We start from the raw sequence: 17,320 nt of genomic DNA on the forward strand, positions 1-17,320 counted from the left end.
TTACCATGATTTGATTCATTGATTTTCTTTTTTCTTTTTTTAAGATGATTGAATGGTTTGAATTAAAAAAAATATATAACATGCAGTTGATCATCAGCTAATCCTTACAGATTTCATCGATAGCCGGTCATTCTGTCATGCATATAAGTATGTGTTTGTCAGAGATCGAATTTAGATTCATTGATTTTCATAGCACTATTCGTAGAAGAAAATACAAATCATTGTGGCTGAAGTAGCCGTACATTTTGGTCCATTTTCATAACTGATCAATTTGTAGAAGAAAACACAAATTAATTGTTCATGCTAGCTGCTATCTCTCTCACAAACGTACGTACATACTTATATATATATGTATATATGATGGACAGAATGGCCGGCTATCGACGAAATCTGGAAGGCGAAGAGAAAGCATAAATCAGCTCTTGAACTCGCCAAGTTGCTAGCGAAGATGGATACTACGTGGGCAAACAGTTTAAAAGTAGACGACAAGCCCATTTCCTTGGGGAAAGGAGACTCTCCGGACAACGGTGGCAAAGGAGGAAAAGGGGAACAACCCAACTCTATTGACGGAGCCGGCAAAGGAGGAGATCAAACACCTGACACCCCATTGCTTATTGCAGCAAGAGAAGGAATAGTAGAAATATTTGACGAGATAGTTGACGTGCATCCTCAGGCAATTGAGCACATCAATAAGGATGAGGTGAGCATAGTGCATGCGGCCATTTGCCACCGCCAAAGAGAAATCTTTCGCCGGCTAAAGATGATGAAAGGGATAATGGAACACAGGTTGTTTTCAATGATTGATAAGCGAGGCTACACCATATTGCATCATGCAGCAGACATGAACAACTATAATGGAGGAACCCGCGCTGGTCCTGCACTCCAATTGCAGGAGGAGTTGCAATGGTTCGAGGTAATTTAACGTCATATATTAATAGAGAGTATAACTTAAAAGGAAGTGGTAGTTTAAATGATTAAATATGTTCATCTCTTTCCAGTGAAGAGCTTAAACTTTTGAGATAAGTGATGATTTAACATAATACTAAAGCTCAAACTCTCCCTTAATAGGTAAGATCCAACACGTAGAATATTTAATAAAAATAGGAAGTGAATTATGAAGATAAGGACAGATAAATTTAACTCACCACTTATTTCAAAAATTTAAGCTAAAAAAAAGATATAAATTTAACTCTTTCTTAATAGATGAGGTGTAATACGAAGAATATTTTCTTTAAACAAGTCTGGTTCTAATTTTGTATTAAATCACCACTTATTTTAAAAGTTGAGCTTATAAAAATGAATAAATTTAATTATCCTTATACATTGAGAACTCATTAATCTAATACAATGTTGCCACGCAGCGTGTGCGGAAGATAGTTCCCTCTCATTATGTCATGCACCGCAACAATTCTGGAAAGACTGCAGACGAGCTCTTCAAAGAGCAACATGTTGAGCTTCTCAAGAAGGCAGAAAGGTGGATAAAGGAGACCTCTCAATCGTGCTCTGCGGTCGCAGTCCTTGTTGCCACTGTTGTTTTCACGGCTGCGTACACCGTCCCAGGAGGTAACGATCAGAGGGGCCATCCAGTTTTCCTTCATTCTCCTTTCTTCTTGTTCTTCACCATCATGGACGTTGTCTCCCTTGCAAGCTCCTTGACTTACGTCGTCATATTCCTCTCCATCCTCACGTCTCCATTTAAGCAAGAAAATTTCCTCAAATCTCTCCCCCAGAAGCTCATGATTGGCTTCACCTTACTCTTCCTCTCCATGACAACCACCATGCTTTCTTTCACGGCAACTATTTTTCTCATCAATCATTTTGAGAAGAAAGCTCTTACTGTGACTCTGATTAACATTGCTGTATTGCTTCCCGTCTCCATGTTTGCGCTTATGCATTTCCCCTTGTATGTTGCTCTCTCCAGTAACATGCATTCCCTTTTCAAGAAGATTATGAAGAAGGCTCTTCGCAGGATTTCCATTCCTCGTCTTTTCAAGACCGGTAACCGCTAGACATGTTGAGATACTATGAGAGAGTTCTGTGTTAGTGTTACTAACATGTTAGCCTGCTGCACGAAAGAAGCAATAACTCTTTTGGGGATAGTGGACATGGGTATAATTAACATGTTATTTTTCTTTTTTTCTTTTTCTTTTTTTTTTTTAATTTTGAATTTTGATTAAATAATTGTGTATTTTTAGTTCCCATCATGAACTACATACATGTCAAAAATCTGTGATCAATCATATTCTGTATCAGCTTGCTTCATGTACAATATAATAAGGATAAATTATATATTTCTTGATTCGAAGACCTGTCTTTACCCATATTGCATCTTTCATATACTTTAAAGATGTAGCTTGGCTTGTCTCAAAAAAATTACTGGATATAATTTAATTTTATTTCTTGTAAATTAAACGGTAGAGTTGTAAGATTATGAGAGATCGAGCTAGCCCCAATTAAATTTTTAGTAGAGAAAATATCTATAATTTATTTTTGGATTGGAGGAACTTGCGTTACTTTTTCACTGAAAATAAGCCAAATTGATACTTACATAAGTCAAATTGCTGTGACATTAACATATCTGCTTTGAGCCAAAAATGATTAGCGAATCCATTGTTAGTCACTTTGTTGTATGTTTACCTTCAATGAAGAATAAACATCTAAAGTTGTCAAAGAAATTAGATTCTACTTCTGCAAAGCTATGGGGAGTCTAATTAAGAATGTCAATTTTTAACATGATCCGCAAATTTGACACAAACTCAACATAAAATTAATGGGTTAAGATTGATGGGTCTGACCCGTTTCATTAATTGGTTCAAATTATGGTTGTGTTATATAGTCTTATATTCATATCTCAACACAACTCGAACCTGACACGCGATATTTAGGACTAAAATTTTTTACACAATCTGCAAACCCATCATGTAATTACCAGGTTAAGGTTGAGAAGTCTGACATGTTTAATTAAATGGATTGGTTTAAGATTACTATGGAAAGAAGGAAAATACTAATAGAGGCCAAGTTGCCACTAGCCAGCCCATGTGTGGGGACACATAGTTGTTAATTGGAGTCAAGGTCCATTCCACCATCTATGTGGTTGGGCTATTTCCTCTCCTATAGCACGCGAAGCCCACAAAAAATTAATACTTCATTTCTCCACCATGATCGTTGGGTTTCTCTAACGCCAAAATATACATATATATATATATATATATATGAAAGAAATTAAGAAAGAAAGAAAGAAAGGTTGGTTTTCATATATATTTAATTGAAGCTAAAAAAAAATCATGATAATATTATAATTTCTAAGATTTATCTTGCATATTGAAAAAGATAAACAATTGATGTTGTCTGTGTTTTTGAGCTTCACTGTGTTCTTCGCCCTCGTCGGTTTTTTCATCGTAAAACATGCTTTTGGAGCTTGAGATCGACCACTCCGACGGCCAAAGACATCAACAACCCGTTAACAGAGACAAAATGAACCAAATGGCACAGAGAATAGACTCACCAAATATAAAAGCGACGTAAGAAAACAAAACAAAAATGCTTACAAAGCTACAGAACACAGAGAAGCCAGAATCCCACTGGAAAGAATCTCTCAGACGAAAACAACAAAAAGTGAGGGAACCCCAAAAGAAAAATGGATAATAATGAATTAATAATAATAATAATAATAATGAGAATAACGCTTGGAAAGGGTGGGTTGGGTCAAAGAATCCCAGTAAGGACGATAACAAATTAACAAAATCAAGAAAACCCACAAAGGATAACCCTTGTAGCAAGAAAAGTCGCCAATAAAAAGAAGGGAAAGGGAGAGAGAGAGAGGGATTGTTTAGGAAAGTTCAAACAGAGAAGGAAATGGTCATGTGGTGATCCGAAATTCTGAACCTTCCGCTGACAAAATATGAGAGAGAGAGAGAGAGAAGGGTGGTGAAGGGAAATGATACATGCACTACAAGTGCACAACTCCAAGGCACATCGGGATGAGGCTCACATGTGTGAGTCTCACCCCAATGTGCTTTGGAGTTGTGCACTTATTGTAATTCTATCATTTTTCGGTGGCGAGACCATGAGGGTCACTTTTGCACAAGCTTCCACGAAGACCTAGATTCGAGCATAGCTTTTCAATTAGTTATATAAACTCAATTTACATACGGATCTAGCTTACATGCTGTAGTTTTAATAACAGCATGTATGTTGTAGTTTAATCAATGGTCTAGATTCAATTTTCTAAAATCTAGAAAGTTACTTTACTTAAAAGCTTTTACCGGTCATATTTTTTAACCATGGTTAAAAATAACTCCAAGAGAACTTGGATTTCAGTGCAACCACGGTGAAACCCTAATCCGACTTATATGCTGTAGTTTTGATAACAACATGTATGCTTTAGTTTAATCAACGGTACGGTACTCTAGATTCAATCTCCTAAAATATAGAAAGTTACTTTATTTAAAAGCTTTTACTGGTCATGTTTTTTAATCATGATTGAAAATAACTCCACGGGTGAGGACTTAAATTTCGGTGCAACCCCGGTAATACCCTGATCACACGAAACTCTAATCCCGACCTTAAGATGAGACAGCCTAGCCTAGGATTACGGATTGGTTGGATCAAAAGATTCCCTTTGACTCCTTCTCATGGCTCATTGGGAATGCCTATACATGGACCACCCCAACTAAACCCTTCATTTGTAACCTACGGTGAAATGAGTGATTAGCCACCTCATCAACTATTGTTTTAGGTGGCTGATCACCTCAAGGATTAATTGAGGATAATGAGACCATTATAAAGCGGCCTATTATTTGGAGTTGTGGTCGACCATTCTAAATAGGGTTAAAGAGTTTTTAGTCACTTTTAATTATTTTGGAACAGAGTGGACTATTCCATTGATTATTTTGAGAGGGTTAACTATCTTAAAAATTGTTTCGGGATAGTTGGACATATCTATTGTAGCAAATGGAGCCACCACATCAGATTCTTTCAAGATCACCGTACACCATATCAATTGTTTTAGGAGTAGCTGACCACTCTTGTCAAATGTTTTTTAAAGTAATAAATAAATAAAAATTTTAATTTTAAGTTTGAAATCCTCTTAAATGGGAGTATAACATGAGTTTAAACATCGTACAAAATAATTATGAAAACAGAAAATATCATTATATCCTTGACAATATATGGAACAAAATTTATATAATACTATAAAATGGAATTTTATTTGGGAAAAAAAAAATTATATGCTTATATATGTATCTAGTATAAAACATGTAACTATAAACCGTAATGCATTAGATTTTTTTTTTCTTTTTTGTTCCTCCCATTACAATTTTAAAAAAAGTATGATTGCAAGTACGTAATAGTTAGATGAAATAGAATCCTCTCAATTTCAAGTAAAATTGGTGTAATATATTTAATAAAAAAAAAAAAAAAAAAGAATTGCTAATTGCTAATGCTAAAGTATGATTGCAAGTACGTAATAGTTAGACGGAAATAGAATCCTCTCAATTTCAAGTAAAATTGGTGATGTGTTATTTTATGAAATCTAATAATGCATGTACGTGCTATTAAATATGTAGTCACGTTGTCGTTGCATACCTCAGGAGGAAAACTTATTACGTCCAATTAAGGGCATAATCTTATTGCTAAGGAGATAGATGGTATGAATTAGGTAATATATTTAATAAAAAAAAAAAAAAAAAAAGAAAAGAATTGCTAATGCTAAAAGGACAATGTTTTCCTTCCACTTGGTCAAAGGAAATTCCTCTAATTCAGTTTATAAAACTAACATCTGTTCCTAGAACACATGATTCTCCAATGCATTTTAATAATATACGTAAGAATCACATGATTTGTTAGTCCTATTAAGAATAAATGTGAGAATCACAAACTCTAAAGACAAATGTCTGTTTAATAGAGTGAGAATTTTTTTCTAACACAATTTGAAGGAAACTTTGTCCATGCTAAACTGGCACTGCAATTCAGATTACGAGATGGAGATAAATTTATTCATTTTTTTGGGTATAGGTTCAGCTCCCATATTTAAGCACGGATTTGGCTTAGGTGCTGTAATTTTATTATGGCATATATATTGTAATAAAATCCTTTAAACACAAGAGTATCATGCACTATGCAGAAATCACCAGAAACAGGATAACAGAATGAAAACAACTTGAGATGTCCACACGTACAGCTGAAATCCTGTGAGTCTAATGAGCTTTTAACTTGCCTTAACTGGGTATCTGGATCATAAAGAAAACTGAATCCACTGTGTTTTCTAAACGATATCAAATGATTCAATGGAGCCTTCCGTGGTCTTAAAACGATTAAGTTCGATTACATCGAGATTTCAACAATGAATTCAAGTATTATGGGATTAAAAACAAATTAAGTTTGACGTACAGTTCAAATCCTATTACAGAGAGGAACTTCGTACCAATATTGACTGAGACCCATCATAACAACAATGGGATTTCCCTGGAATGTAAGCATAACATGGAATTGCTCATTAATTAACTTTGATAAACAAGGGGCTCGCCAAAGAAATTGTGTTCAACAAGCAGAAAGCCTGGTGTACTGATGAAAAACATCAACATGACTAATTGGAGACGTCTTTCCCAAGATTCTTGATGTTATGGAAGCGAGTACATTTCTTGTTCCTCGTAAAGCATACAGCAATGTGTTGAAGATGACAGCAAGCATCACTTCACCTTTTGCAACAATGAGATACTGCAAAACATTATGTATTAGAGTACATACTCATAATGGTATTTTTGACACTGGAATTATGCAAGAACTTTTAAATGGTAAAAGAAGAAAAGTGCTTACCATGACGATGATTCCTAACACCGCAAGAATTGCTTGTTCTGCTTCTTGCCAGAAATGGTCACTGTTGGACCAACCAAACCGTCCACCCCATCCAAACCAACCACCTCCACCAGCATCACTACCTCCACCCACCTTCTCTCTCCTCTTAATTTCCTTGTTCCATTTCTCAAATTCATTTTTCTTTCCACCCAGTGCACTTTCTAATGATTTCCTAGCTTGTTCGTGCAACAACAGATACAGCAAAGCTAAATTGACCCTGGAGGCGATAAACCAAAGTTAAAGAAAATTATACTTCACAATGTACAGCTCTTTAATCTCAAGTGCTCAAGCTTTACTGTCCTCCCCCAACAGATGGGGCAGACTAGGTCAACATATCATAAACAACTCAGATTGAGGAAATAGATGCAGTTCAATGCGGCAGAACTATCAGGAACCAATTCCAATTAAATCTATAAAATGACGACAGAAAAGAACTCTCAAGCAAAGTCTCTTATGTTTGGCTAATACCACTTCCTTATAATGTGCAGTTTTTTGACAAACCCAAGGAAACCTTGTTCCAACTGCAACATGTTGGCCATCAATCATATCTAAAACCATATCTTATGTCAGATACTGTTGCTCATCCCTCATTGCCTGAGTGTGGATCAGCACGCTCTGTCATTCATGAATAACCCAAACATAAATTAAATTTCAGGATAGAATTAATGGGACAAGTTAAATTTCAGGATATAGAATTATTGGACTTGGTTAATTGATAATTAAATAATGCTGCTTTACCCTAGCCACAACCCACCTTTTTCTCAAGGCTGGGGCAATCCAAATCGTAGCACTCAAGACACAACAAGGGCAGATCATACCATCATGTGCACCTTGTGCTTTGGTGAACCTTTTCTACTTATACCCACCTTTATCTAAAGGAAGGGGCAATCCAAATTGTAACACTCAAGACACAACAAGGGCAGATCATACCAACATGTGCACCTTGTTCTCTGGTGAACCTTTCCCACAGACCCCTGTTACACGGAAACAGAATCTGGCTGCCACTGGAATCTAAACTTGTTCATGTACTATATGCACCAAGGACTGCAACATCAAAATTGTTGGATGGATACGGGTTAGTTAGGTGATTACCTGAAAGTTAATAAAAAGTGAAAACTACACTTTACCCCCCAATGTTTCACCGCTTTTTCAATCTTGCCTCCAAAGTGAAAAAATTTTCAATGAACTCCAAAAAAATTTCCTAATTTTGCAATGTAGCCTATCCGTTACTTAAGTCCGTCTTTTTTGACGGAAATAGACCCATGTACGACACACGTGAGTTTTTAAGAGCAATTCTTATTGAAATATCTCTTAAAAAATCAATATATATTAATTTTTTTTAAAGGATATTTCAAGAATAATTACTCTTAAAAACCCACGTGCGTCGCATGTAGGTTTGTTTCCATCAAAAAGGATGGACTTAAGTAACGAATAGGTTACACTGCAAATTTTTATAACTTTGTTGAGGTGCATTGCGAATTTTTTCACTTTGGAAGCAAGATTTGAAAAAACGGTGAAACATTGGAGGGGTAAAGTGTAATTTTTCCTAATAAAAATTATGGCAAGAGGGGCCCAAGATAAATGTTGAGGAATCAAGAGATTACAAATGAAGTTTACTCTGGAGTTGGTGAGGGTTATTCATCATTTTAGTCGCAAACTTCACTTTGTATGTTAAAATTCATGATTCGCATATATTATGTTTAGAACCTTACCCACTGCCCTAAAACCTTATCCATCCATTAAAAATACGAGGAATAATATCCAAGGAATAAAGCAGTTCATGTATAAGGGAACCACTAAATGGGGCTCGATCAAATTCCTAACCAGTCCATGTACCCATCACAGATATTACAAAGAAAGTCCAAAAATCTCTTAAAAAGTCTGATTTTTCAGACTTCTTGGCTTAAAAAAGTAAACACCCAGTTGGGTTTACATAGCTCAATTTGTCTCTATTTTTCAAAACCACACCTCAAGAAGCCCAAAACGGGACCAGGGTTCTCATTTCCAAGAGAAATGAACAACTTCAGGAAACCCCATTGAACTCAAAACAGCCTCTTTCAAGCTTTCGCACTATCAAATTTTCACTAGCTAAAACAATAAACCTCAGAGGTTAACACATAGCGAATCGTTAGTTTTTGGAAGGAAAATTAAACCGAGGTACCAATTCGGTCTTTTCCTAAAATTGATATACCACCTGTGATGGAATTTGAAACTCAGGGACTAAAAAAGTGTTTAACCCTAAATTAATTTACGAGACTCACATTTAAATCTTACAAATTTGACAGTGAATAACGAGTAGTGCTAGATGTACTAAATCTTTTACTAAAAGATGGATACTAAGATGATGTTGAGCTTATTTATTAGAGATGATCAAAACAATTAATAAAAAGAAATTTTAAGATACCAATAAATAAGTTCTACATCATCTTAATATCTATCTCTTAGCAAAAAAATTTAATACCTCGGCCATTACTCGTAAATAACATATAACATATGTTATGAGTCATTCCATACTTTAAAACATAACCCTTTTTTTTTTTTTGAAGAAAAAACATAACCCATTTATCTATCTCAACTGGGCCTTGAATTCATCCAAAATAAAACAGGGGCCTTAATTGCAAGGCTTGAAGGTCACGTTTGGTAATTAAGCATGGAATTCATCATGTCATACTTTACGGTGAACATAGCGCCTCCATCAAACTTCCTTCAACACAAGAAAAGAATGATTAAAGAAAGAAAAGGACAACTCTTCACAATCTTGACTGATAAGAGAGAGAGAGAACTTTCCACCCTCTTGACCGATAACAGTCCATAAGACACGGTATTGTAACAGAGAGAGAGAGAGAGATGGCAAGTGATTTGAGTCCATTTTCAGAGCTGAAGAAGCCTTATCAGGCCGCCCTGAATGCAGACTGGGACGCCATGAAGAGCTTCTACGACAAACACCCTGAGTGTGTCGTTCGTCCTATGACGATCGACGGGCTCACTGCGCTTCATATTGCAGGATATAATAGTGAAGGAACGGAACTGCTTCAGCATTTGCTTGGTCTCCTACCACCCTCCGAGATATCGCTTGCCATATCTAAGAAGAGCGATCACAATAACAACGTTTTTCACGAGGTCGCCTCCACCAACAATGTTGCATCTGCAAAACTCTTGATTAGTAAACTCTCTGAAAACAATAAGCCCGATCTGAAAAAGATACTCGAGGATCGTAACCAACTTGGTGAAACCCCGCTGTTTAGGGCCGCTGCCCTTGGTCAGATACAAATGGCCAAATTTTTGGCTAAATTAGTTGGGGATACAAGTCCTCACTTCCATAGACATGACAGCATGTCCATTCTCCATACTGCTGTGTTAGGCCAACACTTTGCTCTCTCTCTCTCTCTCTCTCTCTCTCTCTCTCTCTCTCTCATGCAATCATTGCTACGTAAATACCATGCTTTAGTTCCGGCCTTTATACTTCTTTGCAGAAACCGCCATTTGGTTACTCGGAAAGGACGAGACACTTGGAACAAGAAAGGAAATCAATGGTATGACATGTCTTCACCTGCTAGCGAAAATGCCATCTGCTTTCAGGAGTTCATGCAACATGGGAAAAGTGAAGAGACTCCTCTATTATTGTATGTCTTGCTTTCATAACAGCATTACATGCATTTGAGTTTGGCTTCATTTACTTTGAACAAAGCATTCTTGTTATGCTTTGAACACCCCAATATATATAATAAGTAATTTAAACACATTCTTGGTGCAGGCCTTCCTGCCAATCTGGATGATGATGATGTTGATGATGGTGATATTGTTCAAAAAATATCAAGTCAAATGGAAGATGATGATGTTGACGATGGTGATGATGTTCAAAAAATATCAAGTCAAATGGAAGATTTGGAGACAGGCGGCCAGGATTGCAGTAGCCTCCGTCAATCGAACAAACATTCATCAGGTAATATTAAAAACACAAACAAACATTTCATAAATATTTTGTAAATTAAGCTGACGCAACAAGAACTAAACCTTATGATGTCAATTTTGTAACATATTTGTGTGCTGTGTAGCATAACTCTCTTTCATTTGTTTACTGGCAGAATACTTTTGTAACTATCTAATCTTACATAATCTTTGCAGCAATTTCAAGAATATACTATGCAATGTGGAGGGGCCTTGCACTACAAAAAACTCTACAATTGGCCGCGTGTCTACAGTACCTGTTACTGTAGACACGCGTCCAATTAGCCACGTGTATACAATACACGTGGCTAGAAGGGAGCGCATCACAGTTGGCCGCGTGTAATTTTTACACGCGGCCAGTTGGCCGCATGTATTTAATACACGTGGCCAATTGTTTTTATCAAATATATATTAATAAAAACAAATTTTATTAAATTTTGTATATGGCCACGTGTATTAAAATACACGTGGCTAATTGTTTTTATTATATTGTTTTTATTATATATATATATATATATTAATATATGTATATATTCGTATAATATAATTGGCCGCGTGGCCTAAAATTTCTGAATATATGTATTATATATATATATATATATATATATATATATTAATATATGTATATATACGTATAATATAATTGGCCGCGTGGCCTAGAATTTCTGAAGGCAGTGGCGCGCGGGAATTGTCCCGCGCGCCACTGAACAAGAATTTCAAACGGAAAAAAAAAAAAAAAAAAAAAAAAAAAAAAAAAAAACGTTAAATATACACGTTCTCTCTCTCTCTATCGCTCTCTCTCTCTCCTCCATTTTTGGTTGCTCTCTCTCTCTCTCTCTCTCTCTCTCTCTCACGGTGTGTTCTCTCTCTCTGTATCTCTCTCTCCTCTGTATCGCTCTCTCTCTCTCTCTCTCTCTCTCTATCTCTCGCTCTCTCTCTCTCTCACGGTGTGTTCTCTCTCTCTCTCTGTATCGCTCTCTCTCTCTCTCTCTCTCTCTCTCTCTGTCTCTCGCTCTCCCTCTCTCTCTCTCGCTCTCTCTCTCTCTCTCTCTCTCTCTCTCTCTCTCTCTCTCTCTCTCTCGCTCTCTGTCTCTCGCTCTCTCTCTCTGTCTCTCTCTCTCTCTGTATCTCTCTCTCGCTCTCTGTCTCTCACTCTCTCTCTCTCTCTCTCTCTCTCTGTATCTCTCTCTCTGTCTCTCTCTCTCTGCATCTTTCTGTCTCTCGCTCTCTCTCTCTACTGAACTTTATCGTACGTGTTTTTTCCTCTTTTTTTTTTTTTTCTTCCAGTTATTATATTTTTTTTCCTCTAAAAATAAAGAACTAAATTAAAAATACAATCAATTATTTAAAAAATAATTAAATACAGATTTAAATTAAATAAAAAATTATTTTTTAATTTTTTTTTTAAAAAAAAACATATTGCCACGTGTATAATAATACACGCGGCCAACAGTTGGCCGCGTGTATTAAAATAGACGCGGCCAATTAGCCACGTGTATTTTAATACGCGCGGCCAACTGTTGGCCGCGCGTATTAAAATAATACACGCGGCCAATTGGCCGCACGTATTAAAATACACTCGGCTAATTGCGCAGTTAGTCTCAACCGGGTTGGCCGCGTGTATTTACGTGGCGACTTGCACGCGGCCAACAGTTCGCCACGTGTACAGTGACCGTACACGTAGCGACCTGCAAGTGGCGAAAAACAATTTTTTTTGTAGTGTTGCTAAAGGTGCGACCTCATTTTCTTATATATATGTATATAGTGAATTGGGCGTTTTTAATGTTAAAAATATCTTCCACGCACAATTCATCCTCTTTAATAAAAAAAAATAAAAAATAAAAAACTTGTAGATATTGCTCTCTGAGGGTGACAAATAAGAGAAGTCAAGTGAGTGGGTGGACTCCCAGTAGGCTAGGGTGATGACCCCAACTCCAAGTTTAACAGCTGTTTATTTATAATTTCATACAAAAGTGGATCTCAAACTTATAGTTTAGAGGTGACCCATGATCAGGCCATGACATTTCTCTTTCTCGTATAAGAGGGGCCTCGGATTTAACCTATGAAAGCTTGGGATCCGGAATGATTTGGTTGATAACTAAGTCAATATTGTTGTTCACTACTCAATCATATATTACAATTTAATTTTTAGGGGAAAAAAGCTGGTACGTACGGTTAGCATAATTTGATTCATTGATTTTCTTTTTTCTTTTTTTAAGATAAGTGAATGGTTTGAATTAAAATATATATATATACACAACATGCAGTGATCATCAGCTAATCCTTACAGATTTCCGATAGCCAGTCAATCTGTCATGCATGTAAATATGTGTTTGTGAGAGATCGAATTTAGATTCATTGATTTTCATAACTCCATTTGTAGAAGAAAATACAAATCATTGTGGTTGAAGTAGCCGTTTTGGTCTATTTTCATAACTGATCTATTTGTATAAGAAAGCACAAATTAATCATTCATGCTAGCTACTATCTCTCTCACAAACGTACATACTTATATATATATATATATATATATATATACATGATCATGATGGACAGAATGGCCGGCCATCGATGAAATCTGGAAGGCGAAGAGAAAGCATAAATCAGCTCCTGAACTCACCAAGTTGCTAGTGAAGATGGATACTACGTGGGCAAACAGTTTAAAAGTAGACGACAAACCCATTTCCTTGGGGAAAGGAGACTCTTCGGATGATGGTGACAAAAGAGGAAAAAGGAAACAACCCACCAACTCCACTGACGGAGCCCGTAAAGGAGGAGATCAAACACCCGATACCCCATTGCTTATAGCAGCAAGCGAAGGAATAGTAGAAATATTTGACGAGATAGTTGACGTGCATCCTCAGGCAATTGAGCACATCAGTAAGGATGAGGTGAGCATAGTGCATGCGGCCATTTGCCACCGCCAAAGAGAAATCTTTCGCCGTCTAAAGATGATGAAAGGGATAATGGAACACAGGTTGTTTTCAATGATTGATAAGCAAGGCTACACCATATTGCATCATGCGGCAGACATGAACAACTACAATGTAGGAACCCGCGCTGGTCCTGCACTCCAACTGCAAGAGGAGTTGCAATGGTTCGAGGTGATTAATTCAGCTCCCTCATAAATTTACTTTCCATCATTTTCATTTAATTATAATTTATACAGTACGTACGTGTCCAACGTAAGATTTGTTTATGCAATTAATGAAGTTCTTGGGTTTAAACATACACTTAATCGCTCTAAACTTACACCTCTTTTAGATGAGGACAATAATCTTTAAAAAATGAGTACGTAATCTTTTAGGTGTTAAATTTTTTATCTATTAATTTAACATCAGATATTAATAGAGAGTATCACTTGAAAGGAAGGGGCAGTTTAAATGACTAAATTCATCCATTTCTAGTTAAGAATATAAACTTTTGATATAAGTAATGATTTAACATGATATGTATTATAGCTCAAACTCTTATTTAATAGGTAAAACCCAATACATTAAATATTTAATAAAAATAGAAAGTGAATTACGAAGATAAGGCATTTAGTCTAATACTATGTTAAATCACCATTTATTCCAAAAACTTAAGCTGATAAGAAGAAATAAATTAACTCTCTCTTAATAAATGAAACCCAATACATAAAATATTTATTTTAAATGGGTCTGGCTCTGATTTAATATTAAATCATCGTCTATTTCAAAAGTTTTGGCTAATAAAAATGAATAAATTTAATCATTCTTGTACATTGAGAACTCATTAATCTAATACAATGTTGCCACGCAGCGTGTGCGAAAGATAGTTCCCTCCCATTATGTCATGCACCGCAACAATTCCGGTAAAACTGCAGACGAGTTCTTCAAAGAGCAACATGCTGAGCTTCTCGAGAAGGCAGAAAGGTGGATAAAGGAGACCTCTCAATCGTGCACTGCGGTTGCAATCCTTGTTGCCACCGTTGTTTTCATAGCTGCATACACTGTCCCAGGAGGTAACGATCAGAGGGGCCATCCAGTTTTCCTTCATTCTCCCTTCTTCTTGTTCTTCACCATCATGGACGTTGTCTCCCTTGCGAGCTCCTTGACGTACGTCGTCATGTTCCTTTCCATCCTCACGTCTCCATTTAAGCAAGAAAATTTCTTCAAATCTCTCCCCCGAAAGCTCATGATTGGCTTCACCTTACTCTTCCTTTCCATGACAACCACCATGCTTTCTTTCACGGCGACTATTTTTCTCATTAATCATTTTGAGAAAAAAGCTTTGACTGTGACTCTGATTAACATTGGTGTATTGCTTCCCATCTCCGTGTTTGCACTTATGCAGTTCCCCTTGTATGTTGCACTCTCCAGTAATATGCATTCCCTTTTCAAGAAGATTATGAAGAAGGCTCTTCGCGGGATTTCCATTCCTCGTCTTTTCAAGACCGGTAACCTCAAGACATGTTGAGATACGATGAGGGAGTTCTGTGTTAGTGTAACAGTGTTACTCATAGGTTATAGCATGATGCGTGCAAGCAACAACTCTTTTCGGGATATTGGACATGGGTTTAATTAACATGTTATTTTTCTTTTTTAATTTTTGATTTTGATTAAATAATTGTGTATTTTTAGTTCCCATCATAAACCACATGTCAAAATCTGTGATCAATCATATTCTGTATCAGCTTGCTTCATGTACAATTTAATAGGGATAAATTATATATTTCTCAATCCGAAGACCTATCTTTACCCATATTGCATCTTTCATATACTTAAATGATCTAGCTTGGCTTGTCTCAAAAAATTACTAGATATATTTTTATTTTATGTTTTGTAAAATTAAATGGTAGAGATTAATTGTAAGATTATGAGAAAATATCTATCGTTTATTTTTGGATAGGGGGATTTCCCGTTATTTTTTTTTTATTGAAAATAAGCCAAAATGATACTTAAATAAGTCAAATTGCTGTGACATTAACATATCTACTTTGAGCAAAAAATGATTAAGGAATCCATTGTTAGTGGTATTACCTTCAACCAAGAATAAACATATAAAGTTCTCAAAGATATTAGATTCTACTTACGCAAAGCTATGGAGAGTCTAATTAAGGGTGGCAATTTTTAACATAATCCACAAATTTGGCATCGACTCAACATAAAAGTAATAGGTTAAGATTGATGAGTCTAACCTGTTTCATTAATTGGGTCGAATTATGGTCGTCGTATATAGTCTTATATTCATGCTTCAATACAACTCAAACCTAACACACGATATTTAGGGGTAACAATTTTTTACATAATCTGTAAACCCATCACGGAATTAATAGGTTAAGGGTAAGAGATTTGACATATTTAATTAAATGGATTGGGTTAAGATTATCGTAAGAAGAAGGAAAATACTAATAAATGCCCAGTTGCCACAAGCCAGCCCATGGATGGGACACATAGTTGTTAATTGGAGTCAAGGCCCATTAATTCCATCATCTATGTGGTTGGGCCATGTCCTCTCCTATAGCACGCGAAGCCCACGAAAGATTAATACTTCATTTCTCCTCTAAGATCGTTGGGTTTTTCCAATGCCTAATATATATATATATAAAAGAAAGAAAGAAAAGTTTTAATATTTAATTGAAGCTAAAAAAAATCATGATAATATTATAATTTCTAAGATTAATCTTCTGCCCAGGCAGTTTGGCAGGAAGCACCGCGTAAAATTTAGAACCTTACAATTGTCGCCCATGATGGTCTAAATCTCCTACAGCAGCTGCATGAAAAGTTGGAAGAGGAAGACTTTGCAACAGTAGCCACACTTGCACGCCAAGTTTGGCACAGGCGAAATTTATTGGTTTTTGAAGATGTAGCTTTGAGTCCTCAAGCCCTGATCACTCAAACAGATGTGGCTTTTACCTTATATAAACAAGAATGAAAGGGAGTTGAATTTGGGTGGTTCAATGCTCCCTGAAGGAAGAGGACCAGATGCTCAGGGATGGAAAAACCTCCTTTAGACTTTGTAAAATTTAATTGGGATGCATCTTTGGATACAAATTCTAAAAGGATGGGAGTAGGGGTTCTGATTAGGGACAGTGGGGGAAATGTTCTTGCAGCTATCTCCTCATCAATTCCTTTAGTCCAGGATCTAGAAGTGGCAGAGGTAGTAGCAACTTGGAAGACTTTATCGTTTTGTTGTGAGCAAGGATTCCAAAAAATCATCTTAGAGGGTGATTCCCTGAATGTGATAAAAGCGCTACAACAAGAAGAAGGGTGATGGAGTAAATACGGGCAAATTATGCAATCGTATATTGGAATTTATGGCATAATCCACAACAATCCTTAGTTGTATCACTAATTGAGTGGCATCCAAAGTCAAACCTGGTCAAACAACAAAGGGATGGCTTGTTATGATACTTTGTCCATTGGCTTGTACGAAAGTTCCATCGGACATGCAAACCATACAGCAAAGAGGGGGATTAAATTCAACCGTTTATGTTGTATAGGTTTGTTTTCCTCTATTGTTCTTTTTTAGGAGTAAAAGAAAGTTATGC

General features: G+C 36.3%; 3 protein-coding genes across 3 annotated transcripts; 2 read left to right on the forward strand and 1 right to left on the reverse strand.

The window, feature by feature from the left end:
- Positions 1–448: 448 nt before the first annotated feature.
- Positions 449–2,009, forward strand: LOC133868208 (uncharacterized). Its single transcript, XM_062305026.1, has 2 exons — positions 449–913; positions 1,362–2,009. The coding sequence occupies exons 1-2, from the start codon at positions 449–451 to the stop codon at positions 2,007–2,009; spliced, it is 1,113 nt and encodes a 370-aa protein (XP_062161010.1).
- A 4,534-nt stretch (positions 2,010–6,543) lies between these two features.
- Positions 6,544–7,416, reverse strand: LOC133868209 (uncharacterized). Its single transcript, XM_062305027.1, has 3 exons — positions 7,370–7,416; positions 6,820–7,075; positions 6,544–6,720 (listed from the first exon to the last, which is right to left on the reverse strand). Exons 1-3 carry the CDS (start codon positions 7,414–7,416, stop codon positions 6,544–6,546), a joined length of 480 nt encoding a protein of 159 aa, XP_062161011.1.
- Positions 7,417–13,442: 6,026 nt separating this feature from the next.
- On the forward strand, positions 13,443–15,246 carry LOC133868210 (uncharacterized). Its single transcript, XM_062305029.1, has 2 exons — positions 13,443–13,910; positions 14,590–15,246. Exons 1-2 carry the CDS (start codon positions 13,443–13,445, stop codon positions 15,244–15,246), a joined length of 1,125 nt encoding a protein of 374 aa, XP_062161013.1.
- The last annotated feature ends 2,074 nt before the right edge of the window (positions 15,247–17,320 follow it).

Source organism: Alnus glutinosa, chromosome 5 (assembly GCF_958979055.1).
Source record: "Alnus glutinosa chromosome 5, dhAlnGlut1.1, whole genome shotgun sequence".
Lineage (NCBI taxonomy): Eukaryota > Viridiplantae > Streptophyta > Magnoliopsida > Fagales > Betulaceae > Alnus > Alnus glutinosa.

Bases quoted from the DNA above. Each gene is read 5' to 3' on its own strand.
- LOC133868208 (XM_062305026.1), top strand. From the start codon at position 449: ATGGATACTACGTGGGCAAACAGTTTAAAAGTAGACGACAAGCCCATT. The intron at 914-1,361 runs GTAATTTAACGT...GTTGCCACGCAG, and splicing joins AGGAGTTGCAATGGTTCGAG to CGTGTGCGGAAGATAGTTCC.
- LOC133868209 (XM_062305027.1), bottom strand. From the start codon at position 7,416: ATGGTTTTAGATATGATTGATGGCCAACATGTTGCAGTTGGAACAAG. The intron at 7,076-7,369 runs GTTTCCTTGGGT...TATCGCCTCCAG, and splicing joins CATGTTGCAGTTGGAACAAG to GGTCAATTTAGCTTTGCTGT. The intron at 6,721-6,819 runs GTAAGCACTTTT...AATGTTTTGCAG, and splicing joins TGTTAGGAATCATCGTCATG to TATCTCATTGTTGCAAAAGG.
- LOC133868210 (XM_062305029.1), top strand. From the start codon at position 13,443: ATGGATACTACGTGGGCAAACAGTTTAAAAGTAGACGACAAACCCATT. The intron at 13,911-14,589 runs GTGATTAATTCA...GTTGCCACGCAG, and splicing joins AGGAGTTGCAATGGTTCGAG to CGTGTGCGAAAGATAGTTCC.